A 27,272-nucleotide genomic window follows, 5' to 3' on the forward strand; every position below is an offset into this window, starting at 1 on the left:
CAAAATGTTAAAGAAAAATAAAGTGTTTTTGGTTTTATTTTTTTCAGTGGGTCAATTAGACATCTTGTAATTAAGCTTGCATAATATTTAGCCAAATAAAAGCTAGTGCTATTGTTGTTACAGAGAATCTTCAAACTGTACTCAAGATAATATGACGCTAACTTTTCTCAATGCAAGATTTTGAATTATCTTAAGTTATTTCTTCCCTCCTTTCCTTTTACTCTGCAGAGAACCAGGAAGGTTCCCTTCTGAAATTCTTCCCAAGTTCTCCTTCCTTCTGTGGGCTGACATACTTTTTACATGCCAGTTGACCAGTCTGTGGCTCTTCTCCCTGTCTCCCAAGTCATTCCCCCATATCATTACAAACAATGACACTCAATTGATTCAGAAGTTACCAAACACAATTAAGGGTTAGAGGCTCACTGTAGTAGCCCTGTTTGTTTGTTTTTTAAATAGCAAGGAAATATGGGGATGCCCTCACCAGGAGTAATTTAGGGGGAACAATGTGGGAAAGAAGAAAGAGAGATAGAAGGGAAATTGCTGCTTTTTCTGTGCTCTAAGCAAGAGAGGAATAGTAAGCTTGCTTGCTAGCAAGTGGAGTTGAACCCTTGCCATGATTCTGGGAGCATCAGGTACAAATGGGGAGGTACGTAAATAGTATGAGGAAACTGTATTCTTCTGTCTGGAGCTGCCATCAGTCTGAGAAGACACGTTTCCCGGGCCAAATGCTTCTCTCTCTCTCTCTCTCTCTCTCTCTCTCTCTCTCTCTCTCTCTCTCTCTCTCTCTCTCTCTCTCTCTCTCTCTCTCTCTCTCTCTCTCTCTCTCTCTCTCTCTGTGTGTGTGTGTGTGTGTCTGTCTGTCTCTGGTCTCTCTCTGTGTGTGTCTGTATCAATTCTGTAGGTGTTTGGCTATTTCAGTTTAGTGTTTTGTTTCCATTTGCAACTATAAGTACAACCTTACCCCCTCCCTTCCATTAATCTACTAACAAATTTTGGTGTCAGTTGTCATTGTGCATCCAAGAGTACCTGCAGGTGTCAGACTGCCACATTTACAAAATAAGTTAGGGAACAAATAGCAGGTGACCATTCAATGTCCATATGGGGACCAACTCTAAATTTTTCAGCTATTAGTCTAATTCATTACATTATTTACATGTTGTTAGGTACTCAAGTGATAATTATGATGCTGTGTGCTGTCTTTTGAAAGGGAAAGAAAAGGAAAGGCAGAAAAACTATTAGGATGGCAGTGAAATAGCAGTTCAACTGAAAGGAATTCATAATAAGCTGCATTTCCAGAAAAACTAAGTTTGCCTAGCTTTTTGACTAATGGATATTTAATTTAATTTTAATTTAATAATATTTCTATACCGCCCTTCTCCCTGAGGACTCAGGGTGGTTCACAGGGCAAAAGTCAAATACTAAATACAAACATTAAAAAGAGATTAAATGATTGCCCAAGTTAAAACAATTGGTATACAATTATAAAACCCCAAAGATAAAATTAAGAATCCAAAAAATAAAAAAACCCACCAATCCCCATCAGGATATGCTAAACCATAATGCAGTATGGTTTACTGAATTGTGTAAATCAGATTATTGTGATTTACAATTCCTGGTGTTAGCCTTATCACTCAGTGCAGAAACTTGCAGATTGGTTGAGATATATTTATATATTTTTCTGATTATTCAAACTCCAAAATGTTTCTTTTGCACCTGCCCAAAGCAATGTCTCCACTTAGACTTCCAGCTCTCAAACATCATTCAGCAAATTGCATTTCCACAGAAAATCTGGATTTCTGTGCTGTATCCCACTAGAAAAAGATTCCATTCTTCACTGATAACTGAATAAGAAATTGTGTTGTGGATGTGAGAATGGTAGAATAACATTCCAAAGTAAACCAAATCTTTCTTTCTTTCTTTCTTTCTTTCTTTCTTTCTTTCTTTCTTTCTTTCTTTCTTTCTTTCTTTCTTTCTTTCTTTCTTTCTTTCTTTTTACATACGAAGGGAGCTCTATAATCCTGGAATCTGGGAACGTTAACGATTATGAAGTAGTGTATCCACAAAAAGTCACTGCATTGCCCAAAGGAGCAGTTCAGCAGCCTGAGCAAAAGGTAAGAAAAAGATCAGTGTTTCAGCAACAAATTATTTGTCAGCCCATAGAAAGTTTGATATTCCTTTGCTGCCATCTAATGGTTATCTGGATTTTGCATTGCAATCTACCTTCCTGTTTGAAATATTTATTTATTAAATAAATTTATATGGCCACCCAATTCACCCAAAATTAAGGAAACTCCTGCCAACTTTTTTTTAATATTTATATGTGCAAAGTCGCATGGTCACACAGAGAGAAGGACACTTGAGCTGGGTAGTAACTTCTTTATTGGATCAGGAATGAAGCTGGGGCAAAGGGGTTACCTGGCGTCTATTTATACCTGCCCAGGTGAATCGCAACCAATAGATTCAAACCTGGGCTTCCTGCCAGTGCAGGTGGCCAATGGATTTAAACCCTGGCTTCCCTCCAGAGCTGACCATGCCCTGGGGCTGTCAACAGCTTGCTCTATTCAGGCTTTCCCGCCAAAAGCGGTTATAGCCTGGAGCTGTCCAGCCCCCTGCTGTGCTGACATCCCATGTATGCTTAAGAGCATACACTACAATATGTTACTATAACTAATAAAGTGTTGGAAAATACCCTGCCGAACAGTGAGGAGGGATCAAGTAGAGACTTAGCCTTGAGTCATTTCATAGCTGCAACAGATCCGAGAGAGACATCCTTCCCTCCCCCCTCAGGAAATTCCATTAAACTTTATCTATCTGTTCTGAAGAGAAGGGAAGCAGTCTAGGGAGATTCCTGTATTATAGGCAGAAAATAATAAACTGCTTAATTTAAACTCTGCATGTGTGGATCTGGTTACCTCTGCCTAACACAAATTTACTGTTAATAGGCAAATTTGAGGGATTTCTTCTTCCTTTTTTATACTCTTGGGTCAACTTTCATAAAAGCTGTGACAACTGTGAACTATGAGATTTCAAGTTATCCTTTTTAGCTGCCCAGAATGCATCACTTTGAAATATAAAAGTTGTGTTTCTAGGTGAAGATGGTATAGTGGTTATAGCCAAAGATTAGGTCTAAGAACCAGATTCAAGTCCATCACTGTATGACTTTTGAGTCAATCTCTTTGTCCCAGGTCAACCTCATTCACCAAGATGTTCAATTAGAGAATGAGATCTAGAAGTTATGCAGGAAAGTTAATTTAAGATCTAACAGTTCAAAGCACGTGATGAAATACTCTAAATCTAATAAATAATTTGCCTATGACAAATAATTCATTAGATTTAAATTGACACAGGTGTAGAATTGTTAAGACTGTACACTTTTTATTTGCCTAATATTTTAGGAAGTAAAACTTAAACTCTTTGATTTTCAGTATGAAGACACCATGCAATATGAATATGAAGTGAATGGAGAGCCAGTGATCCTTCACCTGGAAAAAAATAAGTATGTTAACTCAGACTTTTTCTTAACTTTACTTGGACAATGTGGAAAATGTATATTCCTGGACACAATCTAAGAGAAATAATAATTGCATTCCTTTGTTTGGAAAACTGGATATAGTTATTGAGTATGTTAATTATTTCTTAAATTAGAACTGAGATTTTTTTTATTCTTGCTCTCCTATGCTACACTGCTGGACCGTAACAATTTTAGACAAAGTTGAACCATTCACGTTTCATAACCTTCTATCACATGAATTAACTAGGTTAGTTATGAAACATTGCAGAGATTTAAAAATGATTGTTTATGCTGCTTCACAGATATCCCATCAATCTGAATAACATTTCTTAAGAGACCTACACAGCTGCTCTACTTATATCACAATTTATATGTTAAAGCAGGAAAGGCAGGAAGTATCATCTCCTAATAAGGCCCCAAAGGGGATAGGACCTAAATAAGCCCAGATTTCCCTACACTTTTTTTTAAGAATGCCATGAGAGTTTTCTTAATGGTGTTCCGTTTGAACCGTAAATCAATATTTGAATAAAGATATTATACAAACAAAAGCCACAGAAATGGAATGAAACTATTTTTCAGCATAAAAGAATAACATAGTTGGAAGGGACCTTGGAGGTCTTCTAGTCCAGCTCGCTGCTCAAGCAGGAGACTATACCATTCCATGTCTGTCCAATCATTCCTTCAAAACCTCCAAGGATGGAACACCGACAACTTCTGAAGGCAATCCATTCCACCCATTAATTGTTCTCATTCTCAGGAAATTTCTCTTAGTTCTAGGTTGGATTTCTCACAAGTAAATAAACCACGAACGCCACTAAAGGAAAGTGTGCCATTTTCATTACCCTGAAACCTGTAAATGCCATATTGCAGTTTAAATTAGTATGGCAGCCCTACACTGTAAATATCTCTGCAGCCTGGTGCAATTTCATACTAGACTGAGATATAAAGTTGGTGCATTGGGAATGACTGCCTGGCCTTGATTTTAGCATGTATTTTCATTTTGATCATGCTATATGTGCCTCTAAATGTATGTTGCCTTTCTTATAAAGTATAAGCTACAAAAGAAATCGTGCTATGTGCGCGTATCTGTGTGTCACCTTATCCTATTCCACTGGAGACATTCCATGCTAAATTCTAATGTGTGCTTTAGAAGTTCTAGTGTCCCCTTTTGTTTTGTTTAAATATGAAGGTTATACAGAAATTCAAGGGTAGCATCTGGATGATCTTGTTTTGGCATGGATGCAAAGCAGAGGTAGAGGAGGAAGACCAGCAAGGAATATCTAGATTGGAAAAAATGGAAGGCAATGACAAGTGTGTAGATGAGAAACCAGGAGTGGAAAGTCACTCCATATACTGGTTTAAAGCTTCAAGAGAGATGCTTCTGTATGAAGTTTCAAGGCATCCATTTCCTTGAGGTTGTTTCATTTTACTCTTTAGTAAATAAAATTACACTGCTCTAATTTGTAAATCAAGCAGTTTCATCAGATTGTTGCATAGACCAGAAGAATAAAAAGAAGATGCAAGATGCAATGTCTTCTCCTGGTCAATCATATTCCTCTGAGCCTTGATGAAGAGAATTGCACAGCTTCCTTGGTGTAAATCTCTATCCTTGGGTGAATCTAGTATGCACAGCCCTCCACTTAAATAGTTATCCTTATGGGATTGAAATACCTGCTCCATTCTTTTAATACCAAGATAGATGCTTAAATTGCCACTACACAGTACTTATAAAATTATCTCAGTCCTACTTAGTTCCTGACATAGATATTCTCTTCTTTGCATTCTTTCCAGAATACTTTTTTCAGAAGATTACAGCGAGACTCATTATTCCCCTGATGGCAGAGAAATTACAACAAACCCTCCGGTTGAGGTAGGGTCTCACTTTTAAGAGTCTTGCTTTTAGGAAGTAAATTGAAATGAATGTTTCTGCACAATATTACAAATATACAAGAATGAGACCAGGCTACTCAAACAAAAAGGGTTATATATGTATGAAGTATCTTATATTGATATGTACATATAAGGATTCATGGATTGTTAAACCCAGTTTGTTTTACTCATTAAATTACCGTAGTTTCCAGCGTATAAGACGACTTTTTAACCCATGAAAATCTTCTCAAAAGTCAGGGGTCGTCTTATACGCCGGGTGCTGAAACTTTAGGGACAAGGTTGGCTGGAAAACCTGGAGTGGATCTCCCATTTAGTCTGCGCAGGGAAAGCGGGACCAATTGGAGAAGAAGCTGCATTCTGTGATTTTTTACAGGCTGGGGTCTGGGCGTCTTTCCTTCTAAAGTTGAAGAGCAGCTGTAATTTATCCCAACTTGAAAGGCAGGTGGGGAATACAGCAGTCAGAGCAGCTGCTTAGCTCTAAGGACACTTGATTCAGGAACTGGGCAGGCTGGCTGGAAAACCTGGAGCGGATCTCCCATTTGGTCTTTTTTTTAAAAAAAAATCCCATTTATATCCTGCCCTTCTCCAAAGACTCAGGGCGGCTTACAATCTAAGAAGCACAAATCAATGTGCTTAGCAAAAGCCTTCATTCTATGTATATGCCTGCTTATTAGGGTTTTTGCCCCCCCCCAAGTGGCATTATTACAAAGTCAGCTTATTGCCCCCAACAATCTGGGTCCTCATTTTACCTACCTCAGAAGGATGGAAGGCTGAGTCAACCTTGAGCCTGGTGGGCTGCGAACCTGCACTAATTGCAGGCAGCTGGTGTTACTTAAGGCTCTGCACAGGAAAGCTTTAGAGTGAATTAGGAAAAGTGAAAAAGTGAATTAGGAAAATAGGGAATGGTTGCTGGAATTGGGTATGTGTAGTTTAACGAAGAGAAGGGTGAGGGGTGACATGATAGCAGTGATCCAATATCTCAGGGGTTGCCACAAAGAAGAGGGAATCAAGCTATTCTCCAAAGCATCTGAAGGCAGGATAAGAAGCAATGGATGGAAAGTAATCAAAGAGAGAAGCAACCTAGAACTAAGCAGAAATTTCCTGACAGTTAGAACAATTAATCAGTGGAACAACCTGCCTCCAGAAGCTGTGAAAGCTCCAACACTGGACATTTTTAAGAAGAGACTGGACAGCCATTTGTCTGAAATGGTATAGGGTTTCCTGCCTTAGCAGGGGGGTTGGACTAGATGACCTCCAAGGTCCCTTCCAATTATTATTATGATGATGATGATGATGATGATGATGTTTAATCCACTTGCACTGTTTTATGTTTACATGTTTGATGACAAACAGCCTTATGTTTATAAGTGACAGTTTTCCTACTAAGTACCTGCATGTCATAAGCATTTGAATTAAAATTACCATATTAAAATCAAATCTGATGTTTTTTAATTTTTATTTGGTGTGCATTGGAAAAGGGGTAGTCTTATACGGTGAGTATAGCCCAAACCCTATAATTTAACAGGAAATGTAGGGGGTCGTCTTATACGCCCAGTCGTCTTATACGCCAGAAAATACTGTACCATGGCAGTATTTCAATCATCCACTTCTTTCCTACTGGTTAAAAGCGAACATTTTGGGGAGTGAGTTTCTCAAATAGATTTATTATGAGAACATCAGGTTTAGAAGATCTATATTTTCATTTTTAAACCAGACTACAGGGATACATCCAAAGTCTTTTATTTGTAATACCAAAAGTGAGAACAATTCATCCATTTCATGTCTTTCACATTAAAATGTTCCAAAGTGTGGCCCTGCCAGCTGCCAAAAAATGACGGCACTAACATGCTTCATGAAGTCCTTGGCTCCTTGCCCCAAATTGATCTAAATGTGCATCCTCTGTCTCCAAAAAATATTTACTTCTCACTTAGCATCTTCAAAGGTCCCACAAATTGTTCCTATTTAGTGTGTAACAAACATCTCTTGATTTTAATGTCTGCATGGATCCTGCTTCCAGATAATGATAGGAATTATATCTCTGTATATTTCTGAAAGTTTCCTTGTGTGAGTTCAAGGAAATAATGATTATTTGGTATCATCAGTAAATGTGGAATTTTTTATACATTATGGTTAAATTTCAGAACGTAGGACAAACATCAAGTCTGAAAGTTTATGCAGCAAATCCTGTGGTTCACCACTAGAGTTGAACTCCAATAAAACATTTTATATTTATGTGCTGCATTTATCCTATGTTCCTTTTGTAACAATCAATATTAGGTAGATTTTCTGCCCCCCCCCCCATCAAAATTTTCTGAAAAACTGATGTCTTAATATTTCATTGATGTGGTGGAATACATTGCAACTGTACTTCTGCTCATCAAATCACACTACAAACAACCTTTAACCAGCATAGTCCTCTTGCCTCCCTACAGGATCACTGCTATTATCATGGACACATCCAAAATGATGCTGACTCAACTGCAAGCATCAGTGCATGCAATGGTTTGAAGTAAGATAGTCTCTAATCACTTATGTATTTTATTAAGAATAATATACTGCTCTTGGAGTTGTCACAATTAAAATGAAGGACATCCTCAGTTTTTCATGGAAATTAGTTGGGTGTGATCGAAGACTTCTGCAGAATTATTTTTTTATTTTATTTTATTTTTTAATTAAATTTTTATACCGCCCTTCTCCCGAAGGGCAATAAAATATCGAAATATAAATACAAAAGTTAAAAAAGATTAAATAAATTATGCCCAATATAATACAATAATTAAAACTATATTAAAACCAAATCCAAACCCCAAACCCATCAGACCAGGCCGGATTGTTCAAATAGATAGGTTTTTAAATCGTGTCGGAAGGATCGAAGGTCGGGGGCCATCCGGAGCTCAACCAGCAAGAAAGACTTTGGTTGAATACCAAGAAGAGCTGCTGCCAGCCAGTAGAGACACTGGGGAGCTAAATCAGATCTGTCTAAAGGAGCTTCCAAGCCCCGGTCTCCTTTCCATATAGGAGGTGATGTTACTGGTAGAGAAGATAAGTAAGTTTCAGACTGCATACCTTGCTAGAAAGGTATTCCATGCCAAAGTATATCCAAACTAATACTGTACAGATATTTTATGGTTGCATTGAGTGTGGCAATCTTTCTGATCATAGCTGTATCTTTGAGAAGTATGAGAAAGCGATATGAGTGCTGAGGAAAGAAATTTTTTTAAAAAATCAGTGAGTGTTAAGAAGGGATTCAAAAACATGAATGTTGACTTGGTTAGTTAAAAATGGGACTCGGAGCTGAGTTTCATTACCCAACTAGGTAACATCATCAGTGCAGTTTATCTCTGAACTAACAATATTCTCTTCTCTTGCTTCTCCATCTCTGATCACCCTTTTCCACACTGTTTTACAGAGGACATTTCCAGCTTCAAGGGGAGACGTACTTTATTGAACCCTTGAAGATTCCCGACAGTGAAGCCCATGCAGTCTACAAATATGAAAACATAGAAAAAGAGGATGAGGCCCCCAAAATGTGTGGGGTAACCCAGACTAATTGGGAATCAGATGAGCCCATCAAAAAGGCCTCTCAGTTAGTTGCTACTTCTGAAGTAAGTCTCATAGTAAACATGGTTTGAGTAGAGAGATTCATTTACTTGTTTCTAAAATGTAAAGTAAATGAGAAATACTTTGGGTGTCTGAGTGTCATTAGATAGAATTCAAAACAGAGGATCCCTCATTTCTATCTTTTTATTCTAGCCATGGTATAAAAGAAACAGTGGAAACTTGATGAACAGAAAATACATGTTCCAGGCTTATAGCATTTTCTTTGGTCATACAAAATTAGTTTGCAGATTTGAATCAAAATGGAATTAAATTAATCTACAAATCATCTCAACTGTCTAAATCATTTCTTAAAAATAATCAAATTTTCAATTTGCCTCTTTTATGCATGGACTTGGGATAGGGGGAGAAACTGGTTTGAAATATTTAACTGTTTTGAGATGTCTGATAACTTTCTAAATCAATTTTAAAAATCAAATTATCAATTTGGATGCCTCTTTTATGCATGCAGAGAGGACTTGTGATAGAGGGAGATGTCTGATAAAACCATTACATAATCTTGACTCCATTTTCCAATTTGATTTGAATCATGAAGTTCGATTGACAATGATTGAATAAAGAGTGACAAATTCAATCTGGTCACAATTGACCCCCATATTCCCAATATATTCCTTCTTTACTGGAGGGACAAAAATTAGAAAACAAAATGTCGCATCCAGAGTAACAGTTCCTTCCTTCCTTCCTTCCTTCCTTCCTTCCTTCCTTCCTTCCTTCCTTCCTTCCTTCCTTCCTTCCTTCCTTCCTTCCTAATCCCAACTTTTTTATTAAAATGTTAAAATTGACATGGAACAACAGTCGTTACAATGGAATACCAAAACACAAGTGTAGATTCCAAAACTGATCTTGAAGTTTGATTTGCCTTTTGGCTTCAGTGTGCAAGCAATGCGCATGCAAATGGAGCACACCCACCCATGCTTACTCACTGGTCATGCATGTAGAGATGCAGGCGCTCACCTGCCACTTCCATGGCCCATTTCTGAAGGGCTCAAGGCCCAGGGCTAAAATTTTAAAAAGTTGTCTCCCTATAAATCTCTTTTTCAAAGAACCAATATTTCTGAAAGTTCAAGTATTTTGACCAGAGAGTAAAACAAGCACTTTTCCTATTATCTGAGGTTGACCAACGTTCTTGTTGGCTGCTGGGAGCAACATGTCTAAACAGCATTTTGTTTATTGTTCTGTTTAGAAACATAAATTCCGCAAAACATTCATTGAGCTTGTCATAGTTGTGGACCACAGCATGGTAAGTATCCTGGATATCTTTCCATTTCTTTCTGCATTGAGCACAACTTTTTCTTTCTGCCTTTTTTGATGTGGGCATTTTTGAAGAGATTAATAAACATCTTAACTAGCTTTCTCTTAAAATGTGCTTTACCATAGACTTTGATATTTTTTGTTATTGTACCCAAACAATATTTACAAAATTAAGAGTCATTAGAGTAAATATACTCTAATTTGCACATTTGTTATTCCTGGATACCATCTAAATTTATTTTTATCCCACACTGGTTAAACAGTTCTGTAGGTTTCTTTCAAACGGCAAAACTCAAAAAATAAGATGTATAGTGAGGAATGCTTATCTCACACCTTTCTGAACATGGAAATATAACATCCAGTTTAGGAAAGCATTTCAGTAGGCTGACCAAAATTTTCTCCAACCAGGAAAAAAGCCCATGTATGCTACTGAAAAGTTAAAAACCTTAATATATTAATGGGACAAATGTAGATTAAAAAATCAACACAAAAGAATTCTTTGGACCGCTTGGATAAAAATTATTATTACATCAACAAATTCAAAGATCCTTTCACTGATATGTTCTTTCTCTCCCTCCTTCTTTCCCTTCTTCCTATAATTATCATCTCATCATAAATTTTTTATCTTTTCTGAAGGTCAAGAAATACAAGAACGATTCAACTGCTATAAGAACATGGGTGTTTGAAATTGTCAACACCGTAAATGAGGTCAGAGGACATGGCAAATATTATTTCACTTGTTGATTTTAAACTTCTGTCACACCTAGCCCAGATTTTCACTGTGTTCACACAACACACTTAGCCAGGTAAAGAGAGAGAGAGAAGATGGATTTCTACAAGAATGCTAACTTTTGAGGCTTTGAGTGAGGCAAAACTAGGTTAATTTGGCCAGCTAGTGATCCAACATGTGAGGCCATCCCAGAAAATGGGTTAATTCAGTAACTAGGTTAATAAGCCTCTTATGGGAATATAGCCACTGTGTTGGAAGAATGCAAATCCAAAAGTGTTGCAAGAATTCAGTCAAAACTATGTCTGTAGCTGGATTCTTCCAGGCTGTGGTAAATGGTTCTGAACTAGGAGATTAGAAAGAAATGGACAGAGTCAGCCTATTCCAAGCTCAGTTGATTATGAAACTGATTCCAGAGAAGAAACCTGCTTATAGAAAACAGTATAAGTTGCTTTTTAATCTTGAAATGTTTCTCAAAGTTTACTTGTGTTTGAGTTTCTCATTGATGCTATGTCCACCTGACAGATTTACATTCCTTTGAATATTCATGTAACATTGACTGGCGTAGAATTTTGGTGCGACAGAGATTTGATTAACGTCACGTCATCAGCAGATGATACTTTGGACTCATTTGCAGAATGGAGAGGGTCAGATTTGCTGAATCGGAAAAGACATGATAATGCTCAGTTACTCACGTACGTCTCATTGTGGAGAAAGGGAATGGGGGTGACCAGGAGTGGAGGGTTATGGGAAGGTTAGTGCTTGCACAGAGCTTCTGCTCTATGCTGTATGCTTTAAACCATGTGTGAACTATGTTTCTGGATCAAAGGCCACCAACTAAATGAACACTTGCATTATGCAATAGATAAACCAAGAATAAAGTAAAATAATAAAATATCCAATCTATATATAGTACTTAGCAATATGTACATATATGTACACATGTGTGTGTGTGTCTGTGTGTGTGACTGTTTCCCTGCCAGTCATATCCGACTCTAGGGGTTTGTGCTCAGCTCTGTTTCACAGCTGAAGACCCAGCATTATCCAAATATGCTTCCATGGTCATGTGGCCAGCATGATCAAATGCCAAAAGCACACGGAATGATATTACCTTCCCCAAAATGGTACATATTTACCTGCTTCTGTTTTCGTGCTTTTGAACTGCTAGGCTGGCAGGAGCTGGAACAAGTAACAGGAGCTCACTGCATCAGGCAGAATTTAGGTCTCAAAGTGTCCACCTTCCAGTCAACAAGCCCACTGTCTTAACTGCTCAGTTCCACACCATCAGCCTATATATTGTGATACAATTTCATGAGTGGGAAATTGACATGTTTATTCTCTTATATCTGTAAGATATTGCAAAAATAACAATTGTGTTGTGAGCAATCTTACAGGATACTTGCATAAAAAGTAGGTCTTATGAAATAGGGGCTAGATGGAGTGCAAATCTAAGTGCAAGGGAGAATATTAAAAAATACAAAAAAAATCAATTTTATTTTTCCCACAGATATTGATTTCTTTCACCTTTCCCAAAACCATCTAGTCTTTTATAACCCACAGATAAATTGATGGATAAAACCTATTAAATAAATTTGTTTTTTGGGTTTGCATAGTTAATAGAATTAAATTAAGCCAAGTGGGCTGGATTCAGACAACATTCTATCCCTTTTCCGCAACACCCGCCAAACTCACCAGATAGTGAAAATGCATCCTGAATATTTTAACAGACCTGCTTAGTTAAATGGCTTCTGAGACTAGAGCCTAAAATTAATTCTAGCATTCTGAAAACTGGTAGTAACTGAGGACGGGTCGAGGGTTTGCAGAAAGCCACAGTTACGAATGCCCTAAGACTACATAACGTGCCTCTATATTCTATCAATTTTATCCCCCTCCCCTTCTTTCTTATAGGGGCATGAGATTCGATTTATCCACTTTGGGAATCACTTTCTATGATGGCATGTGCCAGGCATATCGTTCTGTAGGACTTATTCGGGTTAGTAGGAAGAAAAAGAATACCTGGTATCTATTTGTACGCAAGTGGAAACTTACATACAGGATAAACGTCTTTACAAATAAAGCCTCTTCTTATTTTTGATCAACATCATTTTCATCCATATTTATTTCTGGATTTGACATCTCCAGGTTCTGCCTCAACTTATGGTATTTTGGCACAATGCATTCTAGAACAAGCTATTTGTCTGCAAAGAGCTATATGTCATAGACGACAATATGTTTTTGGATCAGGAAGAGTCAAACTGTGCTCTGATTGGCAAATCAGCAGGTCAAATCATGTTACAATACTTCCAAATAATGCTTCTGAACAATATTCTTAGCAATCCTAATGACAAACATGAATCACCCCACTTTCATTCCAAGAAATTTAGTATCTAGATTGCACATTTTCATTGAGAAAATGAAAGAATACTAAATGTACTTAAAAAGAAAAAAACTTAGCTTTTTGTTCTCATAGAAAGAATGGACAGACATGGCAATAAACAAAACTTATACAACAAAACTTATAAAGTTTTGTTTCTTAATAAGCAGAGTTAGGATCCTGGTAGTAGGAGATATTTGCCTGCTTGCTCAAGAAGGCCATTTTATTCAGAAAGAGCAACTCATTCTTAAGTCTGTTTAGGATGGCAACCTTCAATATTCTGAAAATGCAAGCTTGTAGCAAAAGACACTGTGTAGTTTTTAGACTGAAGTTGCCTGTAAGTTTTAGTGACTGAATAAATGCAGACAGCAAATGGATGCATAAGTTTTGATCTTCTCCGGTGCTGTAGCTTCTGGGCTTTAAAGTTTCCTTCTAAATGTATTTGTTTATGTTCTGGAGTCTTGGTGGGCAAACATACATTCAGAAGAGATAGAGGAATCCTGAGATGGTATCCTCAACTTAAAATTGGTCATAGTCACCAGTTTTAGCCTCTTAGTGCTAATAATAATAATTGGATTCACTTTCAGTTTCTTGGCAGACTAACAATACACAAATTATTCTCTTTTCTTCAGTATGATAGCACAACAAATCTTAGGACTGCAGTTATAATGGCCCATGAGATTGGTCATAATCTGGGCATGGAACATGACAAATATTACTGTACTTGTGGTGGTAACTCATGCATTATGTATGCCGTGCTAAGGTAAGGATTGAAGAAAACTTTTAATACCTTTGCAATCAAGTTATTTTTAAATGTTTGCAATTAATTGTTCAATTAAATATACAGAGAACTTACAAAAAAATGAAATGGTCAGGGAGTCACAAAAAAGAGGGTTTGGGTAATTTGTGTGTCACTTTACCACGTGTAGTTAAAATGTGTCATATTTAAAAAGTTAGAAATGTTCTCAGCAATCGAATAGCCATCCTTCAGTAGTTTCCTCCAAAACCCCAGAGTTCGAAGAAACAGCGTAGGAAGCAAAGCCAAGGAAACCAAATATTAATATCTCTGATGGATAAAAAGGAAATCAAGTAAGACATTAAAGTCTTTCCTAAAGTGGGAAGCAGAATGGGGGAAAAAATTATCCTGAACCAGGGAACAGCAGGAAGAAAAAGATAAATTAGCATCCTTGGGGATTTCCTGCCTCGCCCTTCCATCAAGGTAGAATATGTGACATCTCTGCCATATATTGCAGTCTTCTGAAATCAACAGGTAGCAACTTACAGGAAGTCATTGACTTACAACTACTTCTTTAGCAACTGTTCAAAGTTACAATGGCCCTGAGAACAGGGACTTACGGAAAGCCAGTGGAGCAACCTGGGTCCCTTAATGACTGTGTGATTCACTTAACAAAGTGGCAAAACTGGTTGTAAAACTGAGCACGACTCACTTAACAACTGGTTTCCTGAGCAATGGAAATTCTGGTCCAAGTTGTGACAGCAAGTCAAGGACTACAAATATTTTCTTCTGGGTAGAAGTTTAGGCCTTACTTCATCAAGAAGGAAAAAGAAAAGGAAAAAGGAAACAAAATCTTCTCAGCAATTGTCTTTTGCAAAACTCCCCATAACTTTTGTGTAAGAGTTTTGTGTAGGCTCAGTGAGCATCCCACCTTTGGATCAATTTCGGGTTTCTTCTGCTAAAACCCGAGGACTTCGTTGCTTCCTATTTCATGCAATGGCAAGGAGGCCAGGAAGTATGGAGAATGCCACGTTGCCTTTCCTGTCCTTCCTGAAGGATTTCCGGGCATCATGATTACTCTTTAATACTTCTACATACTTTGTGATGTTTTGTACAGAAGACTTTGCTTAGAAAACAATTTTTCTCAATTAACCCCACCAAAAGGGTCTGCTGCAACTTTGACCTTGGAAGTAGACCATCTTGTCTTTATAATGGCCACAATCAGATTCTCTTTGCATTCTTTTTTCTACCCCTTAACTTGAGGGCTAATGATTATATTCCTAATGATTTGAATTAACATTAGGAAGGTGCTTTGCTGGGCTTAGGATGCCATGTTTGCATTCAGAGGTCAATGGCATGTTGCTGATATTATCACCTTTTCAAGAAAAGAAATCAACAACAAATACTTTAAGGCAAATAGAGAGTTAGCATACTTAGCTCTCTATTCATTGTTATAAAAAAGTATTGTCTCTCCAAACAAAGAAAAGAAAAATTGTATAAAAATTCCACTTTTTTCCCTTCAATTATATTATTTTCTTTCCTTATTTTCACTAAAAATGAAAATAAAAGGTACCCCACTCAAACACAAGTTGCAGCTCAATCAATTAATATCACATGGAGTTCTCATTGGAAATGTATTTTGTTAAAAAAGAAAGTTAGTGGAATTAAAACTGTGGGAGCATAATCTGGGACTAAAATCAAGAGGTACAAAGAGTTCTCTTAGCTATTTTGTTAGCTTTAGGGAAAAGAGATCACTGCATTTCTTCATTAGCCATCCTTTTTCCATCTTATATGTTTTTGCAATCAATTCTGTTCCTAGTCCAAATATTGATCATGTCATGGTCTTATTTTGGTTCATCTCTACAGCAATCAACCTTCCAAACTGTTCAGCAATTGTAGTAATCACAATTATCAGAGGTATCTTACTAGATATAAACCAAAATGCATTCTCAATCCACCCTTGAGAAAAGATATTGTTTCAACTCCCGTTTGTGGAAATGAAATTTGGGAGGAGGGAGAAGAATGTGACTGTGGCTCTCCTGAAGTAAGTCCTTTTTTTAATCAACAAGAATCAGTTGTAGAGGAATGGAACCACTCCAAGAAAATCCTTCCCTCCTGAAAACCCCTATTTTGTTGATATGGCCAGATTATCTGTCCCACTATATTTTGAGCTGCTTTCTCCCACAACTGATGATCTTCAATCTATGCTCTGATCCTAATAATATTTTTATAAGAACAGTAATTTAGTGTTCTTTTTATATTGTTAAAGACACCTGTAATGGTCTGTGAGAATGTCCTTGAGAGACAAAAGGAGGAGGAAACATCTACTCAATGGTCATATAAGAAGTAGATTAGCCTGCAGAAGCAATGGGGCATGGCAAACATCTCAAGTGGGACACCTCCAACCCATTCTCTTGGTCTGTAAAGATGAGGTGGTAGAAATGGACTTTCAGTATTGAAAGATTCTGTTACTATAACTTTACAATCAAGGTAGTGTTCATACTCATGGTTGTTGCTTCTTCTCTGGACTACCACAAAGGCTGGCATGATGAGTAGAAAATCCCTCATGAATAAGAAAGGAATGGGGCTGTAGGTTATGTGGGCTTCACAATTAGGAGATGAGGATATTTTTATTTGTTTTATTCTTTTCACATAGGAAATATCAGATAAGGCTCTTTCACAGAGATATGACATTATTTATTTTTATTTTATTTATTTTAATTCTATTTATATCCCGCCCTTCTCCGAAGACTCAGGGCGGCTTACAAGCTTAGCAGTAGCCTTCATTCTATGTATATGCCTGCTTATTAGGGCTTTCACACACACACCCCAAGCGGCATTATTACAAAGTCAGCTTAATTGCCCCCAACAATCTGGGTCCTCATTTTACCTACCTCGGAAGGATGGAAGGCTGAGTCAACCTTGAGCCTGGTGGGATGCGAACCTGCACTAATTGCAGGGAGCTGGTGTTACTTAAGGAGGCATTAGCCCACTGCTCCACCAAGGCTCCTTATCCATTTGCAATAACATTTTGTGTGTTTGCTAGCATGAACCCATAAGAGGGAACACATTGCAGAAATTTCCCTCTTCAAAATAGGCTAATTAATAAATTAAATTAATTAATAAAGCATAAATTTTATGATATCATTTGATACGTTTTGGTTTTCAGGATTGTCAAAATCCATGCTGTGATGCTGCAACATGTAAACTGAAGCCAGGGGCAGAGTGTGGAAATGGACTGTGTTGTTACCAATGCAAAGTAAGATTTGTTTATTTTTAACACCAGGAGTGATTTTACCCTGCTTCATACTAGCATATAGAAATGTAATATCTCTTGGCTGTTTACTATGATCAAAACATTTCAACCCTATTCCTATCCCTTTCTTCTAGTTCACCTTACCCTTATGAACATACCCATAAGGAGGATAATTTAACAAAATTTCAGCCTTGTCTCAATCTCAAACACACTCTTTTGGCATTTTAAATCATGTCTGTGAAATCAATATATTTTTTTCTTTGACTGAGATTGTATGGAAACCCAGTTTAAACAAGGATAGGCAAAGTTAGAGATTGGTGCCCCATTTCAGCTTCCTGGCTTTCTGGAAGGTTCTCTAAGAGGTCCCTGGTAATGCTGTGACATTTTTCTCTCTGAGACTTTTAGGATGGAAATTGGTGCAGGAGACCTCTGGAAGTAAAGTTGCCTTTTTTCCCCCCTTAAAAAACCGAAGCACAGCTGTCTTTTGAAAAGCACCTTTTCGGACAACCATTGAGAATCTCCATAGAGAAGCTTTCAAACTTGGGACTTATTTTATCAATGGCTGGAGAAAAGGATAAAGGATTAGGAATTAAATTTGTATTAAAGGTAAAGGTTCCCCCGCACATGCGTGCTAGTCGTTTCCAACTCTAGGGGCCGGTGCTCATCTCCGTTTCAAAGCCGAAGAGCCAGCGCTTGTCCGAGGACGTCTCCGTGGTCATGTGGCCGGCATGACTAAACGCCAAAGGCGCACGGATCGCTGTTACCTTCCCACCGTAGTGGTCCCTATTTTTCTACTTGCTCTCTAAAGCTCTACATTCAGATGTTTTGGTTGCACATTCTGGAATTGCTGCAGGACCATGAAAAGAGAGGTGCAAGTTCCTCATTCCTTCTTTCTTTGAGGGATCCCAGTTGACTCTGTAATAAACCTTTTGACCAGAGTGGCACAAAACATTTTGTTATTTCCATATTTCCATCACAAGCCAAGATTCAGAGCAAGAGAAGGGAGCCACTTGTTTTTCAGCACGTCACAGGAAATTGTATGATAGCTTCTTTCCATGTAAAGAAATAAAAATATATCAGGAGAAGTTCAGCAATTCACTTTTTGCTGCTTTTCCATGGCAGCTCAATTGATTTTCACTTTACGGTCAGCCAACATGTAGAACTTGTATTTCAGGAATTGAGCCTTTCATTGCAATCATTTCCCCATAGCAAATAAGACAGACTGGGACTTCTAGGCACCACACACAGTTGTAACAGGGCAGGGATGCCTTGCTTGGTGATCTTCAAGACAGATGAAGAGGAGGTTTTGAAATGTGTTGTGAATCATGGTTTGACTCTTTGATCTCTGCTGCTGAAGAGTGATAGCTGGGAGTCTTTTTGATTCTCACCCACAGTTTAAGAGTGCAGGAACAGTATGCCGGAGAGCAAGGGATGAGTGTGACGTCCCTGAACAGTGCACTGGCCAATCTGCTGAGTGTCCCGCAGATGGCTTCCATGCGAATGGACAACCATGCCAAAACAACAACGGTTATTGCTACAATGGAAATTGCCCCATCTTGACAAACCAATGTATTTCTCTCTTTGGATCACGTAAGTCAACTTTAGCATTTCAGAATAGTGGTGTTATAAAAGATTAAGACAGTCATTGCCATTAATGAATGATATTTTCTCCTTTGTGTCCATAGTTAATTATCATGACATTTCTGTTCTGTAACAGACTTGGAAGGAGGCTTGGAGGTCTTCTAGTACATTTCCTTGCTCAAGCAGGAAGCCTTGTGCCATTTCCTATCTCTTCTTAAAAAACTTCCAGTTTTGGAGCACCCACAACTTCTGAAGGTCTTCCCCAGAAGGAATATTTTTTTTAAGATTAAAGCCTCACTTCTTTGTAGGCGTTACAGCCCAGAGATGGACTTTGGGGGAAGGACATTTTTGTGGGGTTTTCATACGTTCCCAAATTGGAGAAAGATCTGAGCCACTCTCAATGAGTGATAATAAAGTGATTATCACATCCAAGATGGCGGACGTGCGGGCGGACGTGTGAGGTTGAGCTCTGCAGGTCTGAGAAGATAGGCGTCTTAGGAGCCCCTCAGGGTTTTTTCTTTTATGCCCTGGGTTGGGGGAAGTGTGGCAGCGATGAGTCTGGCAGTTGGTTAGGTCTTCTGCTAGCTTGGCCGGCGTTCCGCTGGGCTGTCGGTTTGCTGCCTGCTCAGCTGGTTGTTGCGGAGTTTCCTGCTGTGTCGGGCGGTCCTCTCGGCTTCTTCGGCGGCGTTTGGAGTTCCCGGCGGCCGGCGGCGGCGGTGTTTCGGCGGCGGCGACGGAGCTGTTTGCGAGCTGCTTTGGCCCGCTTTTTTCGATCGCTTTTTTTCGACCGCTTTTTTCGATCGGCCTGCCTCTGCTTTTGCCTGTATCAGCGACGCTTTTGGTCCATCCTAATGGCGACGACCACGGTGGCGGCGGCGGCGTTGTTCCCGGGCCATTTTCGGGCCACTTTATCATCGACTGCTGTGGTCTGGCCTGCTTCTGCCGGACCGTTTGTCCCGCTACCGCCTGGGCCTTTTTGGCCTGCTTTCCATCGGCGGTGGCGGTGGCTTTCCCCGGATTGTTTGCAGCTTTGGCGGCGTTCTGGTGGTAACGGTGATGGCGGCGGCGGCATCCATAGCGGCCCAGCAGCAGCGGCTCCGATGACTCAGCGATGGCGTTATGGCCGGTTCGCCGGTTCCCCGGTTGGTTTTGCATGTCCCAGATGGGTTGGCACCCTCATTGTTCCTGATGGCCCCGAAGGTTCCTGGGCTAGCCGGTGGATCCCGGTGGAGCCCAGTGGAGCCTTGTGGACCTGGGTCATTTCGAAGGACCCTGGAAGACCGGTGCTCCCCAACACACTTGTTGTGATCTGGCTGATGTCTCGGGATTTCGAGGGGGCTCCGGGGAACTTAATGGACCTGGGGGAGTCAATCTTTGTCGACCACAGTCTGGAAGGCCCTAATAATTATAGAACTGAGGGCCCATGGAGTGGTGGTCAGTTACAACCTCTAGGAATGGCGGGACAACGGGGGACTTGGCCGTCAGCAGAATTGACTATGATGGTTTGTTATTTCTGCCTTTACAATCGACTGTGCATTGCCCTTTACACCCCCAAAGGACTCAGAGAACTCTGGGTATTAGCCATCGTGAGAGGATGGCTTGAACTTACATCTGCTGCCCCTAGAGGTGAGAGCTCTATGGGGCATGCTATACCCAGAGCGGTTGTTCCAGACTACCATCCCCCTGAGAACTGGCTCTGCGGCCGTCGTGAGAGGACGGTGGTAGGCCTGCCCGGGGGGTTTATCCAGCTGAGTGGCAGTGGCTGGACAGAGGCCTGGGACACCTCCTCTGAACAGATCCTCCTCACGGACTATTATCTATGGACTGCCTGCGATCTGGACTGCTTTTTATGCCTCCCTTTAAATATTCTTCCACGAACTTGTTCGCCCTCAGGGGTGCTCCCCCCTCCTGGGTGCGACCCGCCTTTCCAGCTGATTATAACCTCGAGGAAGGGCCTATTTATTGGGACACTGAGAGTTGGCTGGGCACGGGTAGGGGCCTTCGACGTAGACCTAACAAGAGGCCCCTGATTATTTTCTTGTCTAAATTTTTTAGGGGGTTAGGGAGGCGGGAGGGTACTTTTGGTTGTTTGGACAAGGGGGGCGATCCAACAACCTCTGTTCTGGCTAGTGCCGATGTAGATCGCAGGGGGGAGGAGCGGGGGTCGGTTACCTCCGGGGCTCCAGGGCTGGTCGTGGGGCTACCTATTCCCACGACATCAGGGAATGGCAGCAGATGTAGGAGCAGAGGGCCGTATCGATCTCAGGGAAGGCCTCTCCGCTGCTTACAAGTGGTGGGGCACTCCGACCCTCTGGCTCTACCCCAAGGTCCCGGGAGTGAGGGTGTGCAGCCTCCCGAGCTCCGGCTGGTGTATTTGAACGCCAGGTCTGTCTCTAATAAGGCTCCTCTCGTCCGCGACTTGGTCGAGGGTGAGCAGGCGGACCTGGCTTGCATCACGGAGACTTGGTTGGGCCCAGAGGGCGGGATTCCTCTGGTTGACTTTTGCCCACCAGGTTTCTGGGTGCTGCACCGGCCTCGGGCTCAGGGTAGGGGTGGGGGTGTGGCTGTTGTTATGAGGTAGACCTTGTGCCCGCGGGAGGCCACCGTTCCCCAGATAGTCGGGTGTGAGTCTCTCTTTCTGAGATGCGGCCCTGGTGCGCAGTTGGGCTTGCTGCTGGTGTACCTTTCGCCTAGTCACGCAGCAGCAGCCCTGCCTGAGCTGCTCGATGTCCTCTCTGGGCTGGTGATTGAGTTCCCGAAACTTATAGTTTTGGGGGACTTCAATCTACCATCGCTGGGAGGATCATCTGAGTTGGCTCGGGAGTTCATGGCTTCCATGACGGCCATGGACCTGACGCAAGTAATTTTGGGACCGACTCATGAGGGAGGCCACACCCTTGACTTAGTTTTCTTATCTGGACGGTGGTTAGATGATCTTGGTGGGGGCTCTCCAATTATTATGCCCCTGTCATGGACCGATCATCATCTCCTGCGGCTGGTCTTCCGTTTTGCCACCCCCCGCCGTGGGTGTATGGAACCAATTAAATGGTACCGCCCCAGACGCTTAATGGATCCCCAGAGGTTCCAGGCGGCGCTGGGGTCCCCACCTGCCTCCCTTGCTCACAGCTCGGCAGATGCCTTAGTGGAAGCCTGGGAAAGGACGGCCACTGAGGCTCTGGACCGAGTTGTACCCTTGCGGCCCCTGACCCGATGCAGATCCCATCGAGCTCCATGGTTCTTTGCGGAGCTCCGGGAGATGAAGCATCGGAGACGGGGCCTAGAGAGTGGTTGGAGATCCAGCCGATCCGAATCCGACCGATTGCAACTAAGAGCCCACATTAGGTCTTATCTCGCTGCGATAAGGGAGGCGAGGTCTAACCACTTCGCCACCCTTATCGCGTCCGCAGATAATCGCCCGGCCGCCCTGTTCAGGGTGACTCGCTCCCTCCTAAATAAGGAGGTGAGGGAGGATCCCTTGCAGGGTCGTGCCGAGGAGTTTAACCAGCATCTGTCGGACAAAATCGCTCGGATGCGGACCGGTCTGGACTCTGACTGGGCAGAGTCTGGCGATCAGGACACGGGCAGTCTTGTCGATACCACCTGGGATGAGTTTGATTCTGTGACTCCGGAGGAAGTGGACAGGATCATGGGGAGGCTGAGCACCACCACATGTTTATTGGACCCGTGCCCTTCCTGGCTGGTCTATGCAGCCCGGGAGAGGACACACAGCTGGTTCCAGGCAGTTATATCGGCTTCTCTGAGTGAGGGTAGCTTCCCCGCTGTCTTGAAAGAGGCGGTGGTGAGGCCTCTCCTCAAGAAGCCTGCCTTGGACCCAGCTGTATTGAACAACTTTCGTCCTGTCTCCAACCTTCGCTTTCTTGCGAAGGTTGTTGAGAGTGTGGTGGCGCATCAGCTCCCTCTGGTTCTGGATGAAGCGGATTATCTAGACCCATACCAATCGGGTTTCAGGCCCGGGCACAGCACGGAGACGGCATTGGTCGCGCTGGTGCATGATCTCTGGAGGGCTCGGGACAGGGGATATTCCTCTGTTCTAGTCCTATTAGACCTCTCGGCGGCTTTCAATACCATCGACCATGGTATCTTGCTGCGGCGTCTCAGGGGACTGGGAGTGGGAGGCACAGTCTTACAGTGGTTCTCCTCCTATCTCCAGGGACGTTCGCAGTCGGTGTTGGCAGGAGGGCAGAGGTCGACTGCGAGGTCTCTCGTTTGTGGAGTTCCTCAGGGGTCGGTCCTCTCGCCTCTCCTGTTCAACATCTACATGAAACCGCTGGGTGAGATCATTCGTGGTTTTGGAGTTGGGTATCATCAGTACGCTGATGATACCCAACTTTTCCTTTCGACCCCAAACCACCCCAGTGATGCCCTCAACGTGATGTCCCGTTGCCTGGAGGCGGTTCGGGTCTCGATGGGGAGGAACAGACTTCAACTCAACCCCGACAAGACGGAGTGGCTTTGCATACCTTCATCCCGGGTTTATTCGGACATTCCACCTCTTGCTATGGGGGGTGAACTATTACCCCCCGTAGATAGGGCTTGCAACTTGGGAGTCCTCCTAGATTCACGGCTCACCTTGGAAGACCATATAGGAGCTGTGACTAGGGGGGCTTTCGCCCAGGTTCGCCTGGTGCACCAGTTGCGGCCCTATCTTAGCCGGGATGATTTATGCACGGTCACTCATGCGCTCATGGCCTCTCATCTGGACTACTGCAACGCTCGCTACATGGGGCTGCCCTTGTAGAGAGCGTTGCCCTCCGGGTGAGATTCAAGGTACTGGTAATGGTGTTCAAAGCCCTCCATGGCATGGGGCCGGAGTACCTCAGGGAACATCTGCTGCCGGCATCAAGCTCCCTGCGCCCTGTGCATTCCCACAGAGAGGGCCTCCTCAGGGTGCCACCGATCAGAGAATGTCGATTGGTGGCCCCCAGGGGGAGATCCTTCTCTGTGGGCGCTCCAGAGCTGTGGAATCAGCTACCGGTAGAGCTCCGGATGGCGCCCGATCTTCGCTCCTTTCGTCGCGATCTCAAGACGTTTTTGTTTGTACAAGCCGGCCTAGCCTGATGGGGATTGGTGGGGTTTTTTATTTTTTGGATTCTTAATTTTATCTTTGGGGTTTTATAATTGTATACCAATTGTTTTAACTCGGGCAATCATTTAATCTCTTTTTAATGTTTGTATTCAGTATTTGACTTTTGCCCTGTGAACCGCCCTGAGTCCTCAGGGAGAAGGGCGGTATAGAAATATTATTAAATTAAATTAAATTAAAATTAATGTAAATTGAACATGAGACTGTGTGCTAAGAGTATTCAAACTTGTGATTGAAACTTTCCTTACATTTGGCATAATAATTGAAGAAACAGATGTTGGGGGATGTGATTCTTATCACTGATCACTCATCATTTTAATGCCAGACTATTACAAAATTTTCAGCATGGCTTTATATTGAAAAAGAAAACAGAAATAAGTTCCTCTTTTTCACATACGGTAGATGGTTTTCAGCTAACAGGGAGATTTATCTCAGGCATACATGTGCAATGAAGCTTTGCATATAGAAAGTCCCAAACAGAGGTTTTGGGTCAATAATTAAAAGAATCAGAATTAACAAAAGAACAGAACAACAGAGTTGAAAGGAGCCTTGGATGTCTTCTAGTCCAAGCAGTAGACCCTATAACATTTCCAATCTCTTCTTAAAAACCTCCACTGTTGGAGCACCCCAACTTCTGAAGCCATTCCATTGATTAATTCTTCTCTCAGGAAATTTCTCCTTATTTCTAGGTTGGTTCTCTCCTTGGTTAGTTTCCATCCATTGGTCGTGCTCTCCCTTCAGGTGCTTTGGAGAATCGGTTGACGTCCTCTTCTCTGTGGCAGCCCCTTAGATATTGGAACACTGATATCATGTCACTCTGGGTCTTTCTTTTCATTAAATTCATGTGATCTTGATTTTATCCTTCTCTTAGTGTAGCCTAATTATAGTGTAAAACAATTCGCCACTATTGCAAAAGTGTAGCCTAGCACTGTGTTGGCTTTTTGGTGGCTGCAACAGACTGCTGGCTCATACTTAAGTGATTGTCCACTAGGACTCCAAGATCCCTCTCACACTTACTACTATTGAGCCAGGTATAATCTCTTCTATACCTGTGCATTTGGTTGTTGTTTCCTAAATTATTTACTTTTTTTTCGCTACTGAATTTAATTTTGTTAGATTGTACTCAATGTTTAAAAGATCCTTCTGGATTGTAAGCCCATCATCTGGCTATTCCTGCCAGTATGGTATTCTCTGCAAATCTGATGAGTTCCCCTTCCATCCTCTTGTCTAAATTGTTTATGAAGGGTCAGGTGGCATGTGATGATGATTGGGAATCTGAATTACAAATCAGAACATTGCTCCACTTGCATGGTTAATCGATCAATTTATGGAGGATGTGATTTGGACAATAAATGGACACTTGTAGTATTATTTCCATTGCTTTGAAAATTGAAACTCTCAGTTCAAACAAAGAAATCATTATTTTGTTCAGGTAAATAGCTTGAAATGAGGTAACATTCCAAAGAATAGTAATAGCTCAATCTTTTGCAAGTAATCCAACTGTATTCTAAGAGGCTTGTGCCCAGGAATTGACAGGTCTCAAACCAAGAATGACACAATGGTTATTCCAAGCTGAATTATTTCTTGTGTCATTTCAATAAACAAAATCTAGCCAGACTAAGGGCTCTACTATCTACATCTACAATACACTCTGTAAACTATTAGGGAGGAGATGTCTTCACCCTCTTTCTCTCACACATGATCTCCAGGCAGATTTGCCTCTTACTCCTCAGGATTTCACCCCTCCCTTCTGGGAATCCATTTCTTCACTGCATTCCAGCACAGGAATGTATCCATGAGAAAGCTGAAGTTTAAAAATGCTGGACACAGAGGAAGAATAGTTGATTCAGATTCCCCTACAGCCATTGATTTACCACATAGTCCCCTACAAGTTGCATTATAGTGGCTTCAGCTTTGTGTCCATCAAATGGAATAAGCAAGTTTAGTGTAACATTGTATGTGATAGTGAAAGCTTCATAATGAGGAATGGTTAAATAAGTAAGTAAGTCAATATTAACTAAATTATTTGGAACTCCTCTGAAATCTCTTAAGCCATTCTTTATCCTGCTGGCATCTTACACATTCATGTATTTGCCTTGGTTCCTCACTCTCTCTTGCAGGTGCAACTGTGGCCGAAGATTCATGTTTTCAGGAAAACCTGAAGGGCAGTTATTATGGCTACTGCAGAAAGGAAAATGGTAGAAAGATTCCATGTGCACCACAGTAAGCAATCTAAATTATTTCCTGCTATGATGATGATCTAATATAAGGATAATAAGAAATATTTTATGGTCCACATCTGTGGGAATATGACTCTGTTGCCCAGCTAAAAGGATAGAAATAGGAGCCAATTTTTGAACGGGTATTTTTTCTTTGTTTTCCATCTGGGGTTACAAGATGGAGCAAAAGTGGGGTGTAAAAAAAAGAGTGCCATGAGGATAGAAGTGCCTTTTAAAAGGTTGTGTGGGAAAGGACAGATAGTCCTTGACTTTTAACCATTCGTTTAGTGACTTCAAAGAAGTGACTTACAGCTGATTCTTCCACTTCCAACTGTGACGGCATCCTGTAGTCATGTGATCAAAATTCAGGTTCCTGTATTTATGAGGGCTGCAGTGTCCTGAGGTCACATGATCACCATTTTCCATCTTCCCAACCAGCTTCCAACAAGCAAAGTCAATGGGGGAGGTTGGATTTGCTTTACAACCCTGTGATTCACTTAGCAATTGTAGTGGTTCACCTAACCACCATGGCAAAAAGGTCGTACAATTGGCAATGGGAAATTCTGGACTACACTATGATCCATCTTTCTTTCCTTTTTTATAGATTTTATTAGTTTTTATAGGTTAGGAATAAGGTGGGGTCGGGGCTGGGGTTGGGATTTGGATTAGGGTTAGGGTTGGGGTTAGGGTTTTTCCAAATAACATTTTCAATACTTAGGAAACAGCGTAATGTCTGGGTTCATGTGTTTAACAAACAATAATATAGTTAATTGTCATAAACAATATGTTAATCTCCCAATAGCCTTCTTCTTTCTAATATATATTCAAAATTACATATCACATTCCTTTCTCTCTGACTTGTTTTTCTAGCCATTGATAGAAATTATCCTATGTTCTAACGTACACTGAGTCTTCTTTCTCTTTAATCTTTAAAGTCAATCTATCCATTTCTTCACACTCTAGAATTTTCTTAATTAGTACTTCTTCAGTAGGTAAGTTTTAATT

The 27,272-nt window shown here is 41.1% G+C and overlaps 2 protein-coding genes across 2 annotated transcripts in view; both read left to right on the forward strand.

Moving 5' to 3' along the window:
- The window catches only part of LOC310643887 (zinc metalloproteinase-disintegrin-like protein H4 subunit A), a 126,489-nt gene that overhangs the window by 33,776 nt on the left and 65,441 nt on the right, over window positions 1–27,272 (forward strand). Inside the window, exons 2-3 of the mRNA XM_083368550.1 lie at window positions 2,005–2,111; window positions 3,426–3,496. Coding sequence (XP_083224676.1) covers window positions 2,005–2,111; window positions 3,426–3,496 — 178 coding nt within the window. The remainder of the gene's footprint in view (window positions 1–2,004; window positions 2,112–3,425; window positions 3,497–27,272) is intronic.
- LOC310644086 (coagulation factor X-activating enzyme heavy chain-like) overlaps window positions 4,695–27,272 on the forward strand; it is a gene marked incomplete at its 5' end in the record, with an annotated part of 31,307 nt that continues 8,729 nt past the window's right edge. Inside the window, 11 exons of the mRNA XM_083368858.1 lie at window positions 4,695–4,894; window positions 8,811–9,006; window positions 10,203–10,259; window positions 10,907–10,978; window positions 11,523–11,692; window positions 12,906–12,990; window positions 14,004–14,134; window positions 15,974–16,151; window positions 17,277–17,366; window positions 18,758–18,953; window positions 26,169–26,271. Of these exons, the coding sequence (XP_083224984.1) occupies window positions 4,695–4,894; window positions 8,811–9,006; window positions 10,203–10,259; window positions 10,907–10,978; window positions 11,523–11,692; window positions 12,906–12,990; window positions 14,004–14,134; window positions 15,974–16,151; window positions 17,277–17,366; window positions 18,758–18,953; window positions 26,169–26,271 (1,478 nt within the window). The remainder of the gene's footprint in view (window positions 4,895–8,810; window positions 9,007–10,202; window positions 10,260–10,906; window positions 10,979–11,522; window positions 11,693–12,905; window positions 12,991–14,003; window positions 14,135–15,973; window positions 16,152–17,276; window positions 17,367–18,757; window positions 18,954–26,168; window positions 26,272–27,272) is intronic.

The sequence above is a fragment of the Vipera ursinii genome (genome assembly GCF_947247035.1).
Source record: "Vipera ursinii genome assembly, chromosome: 8".
NCBI classification, from domain to species: Eukaryota; Metazoa; Chordata; class Lepidosauria; order Squamata; family Viperidae; genus Vipera; species Vipera ursinii.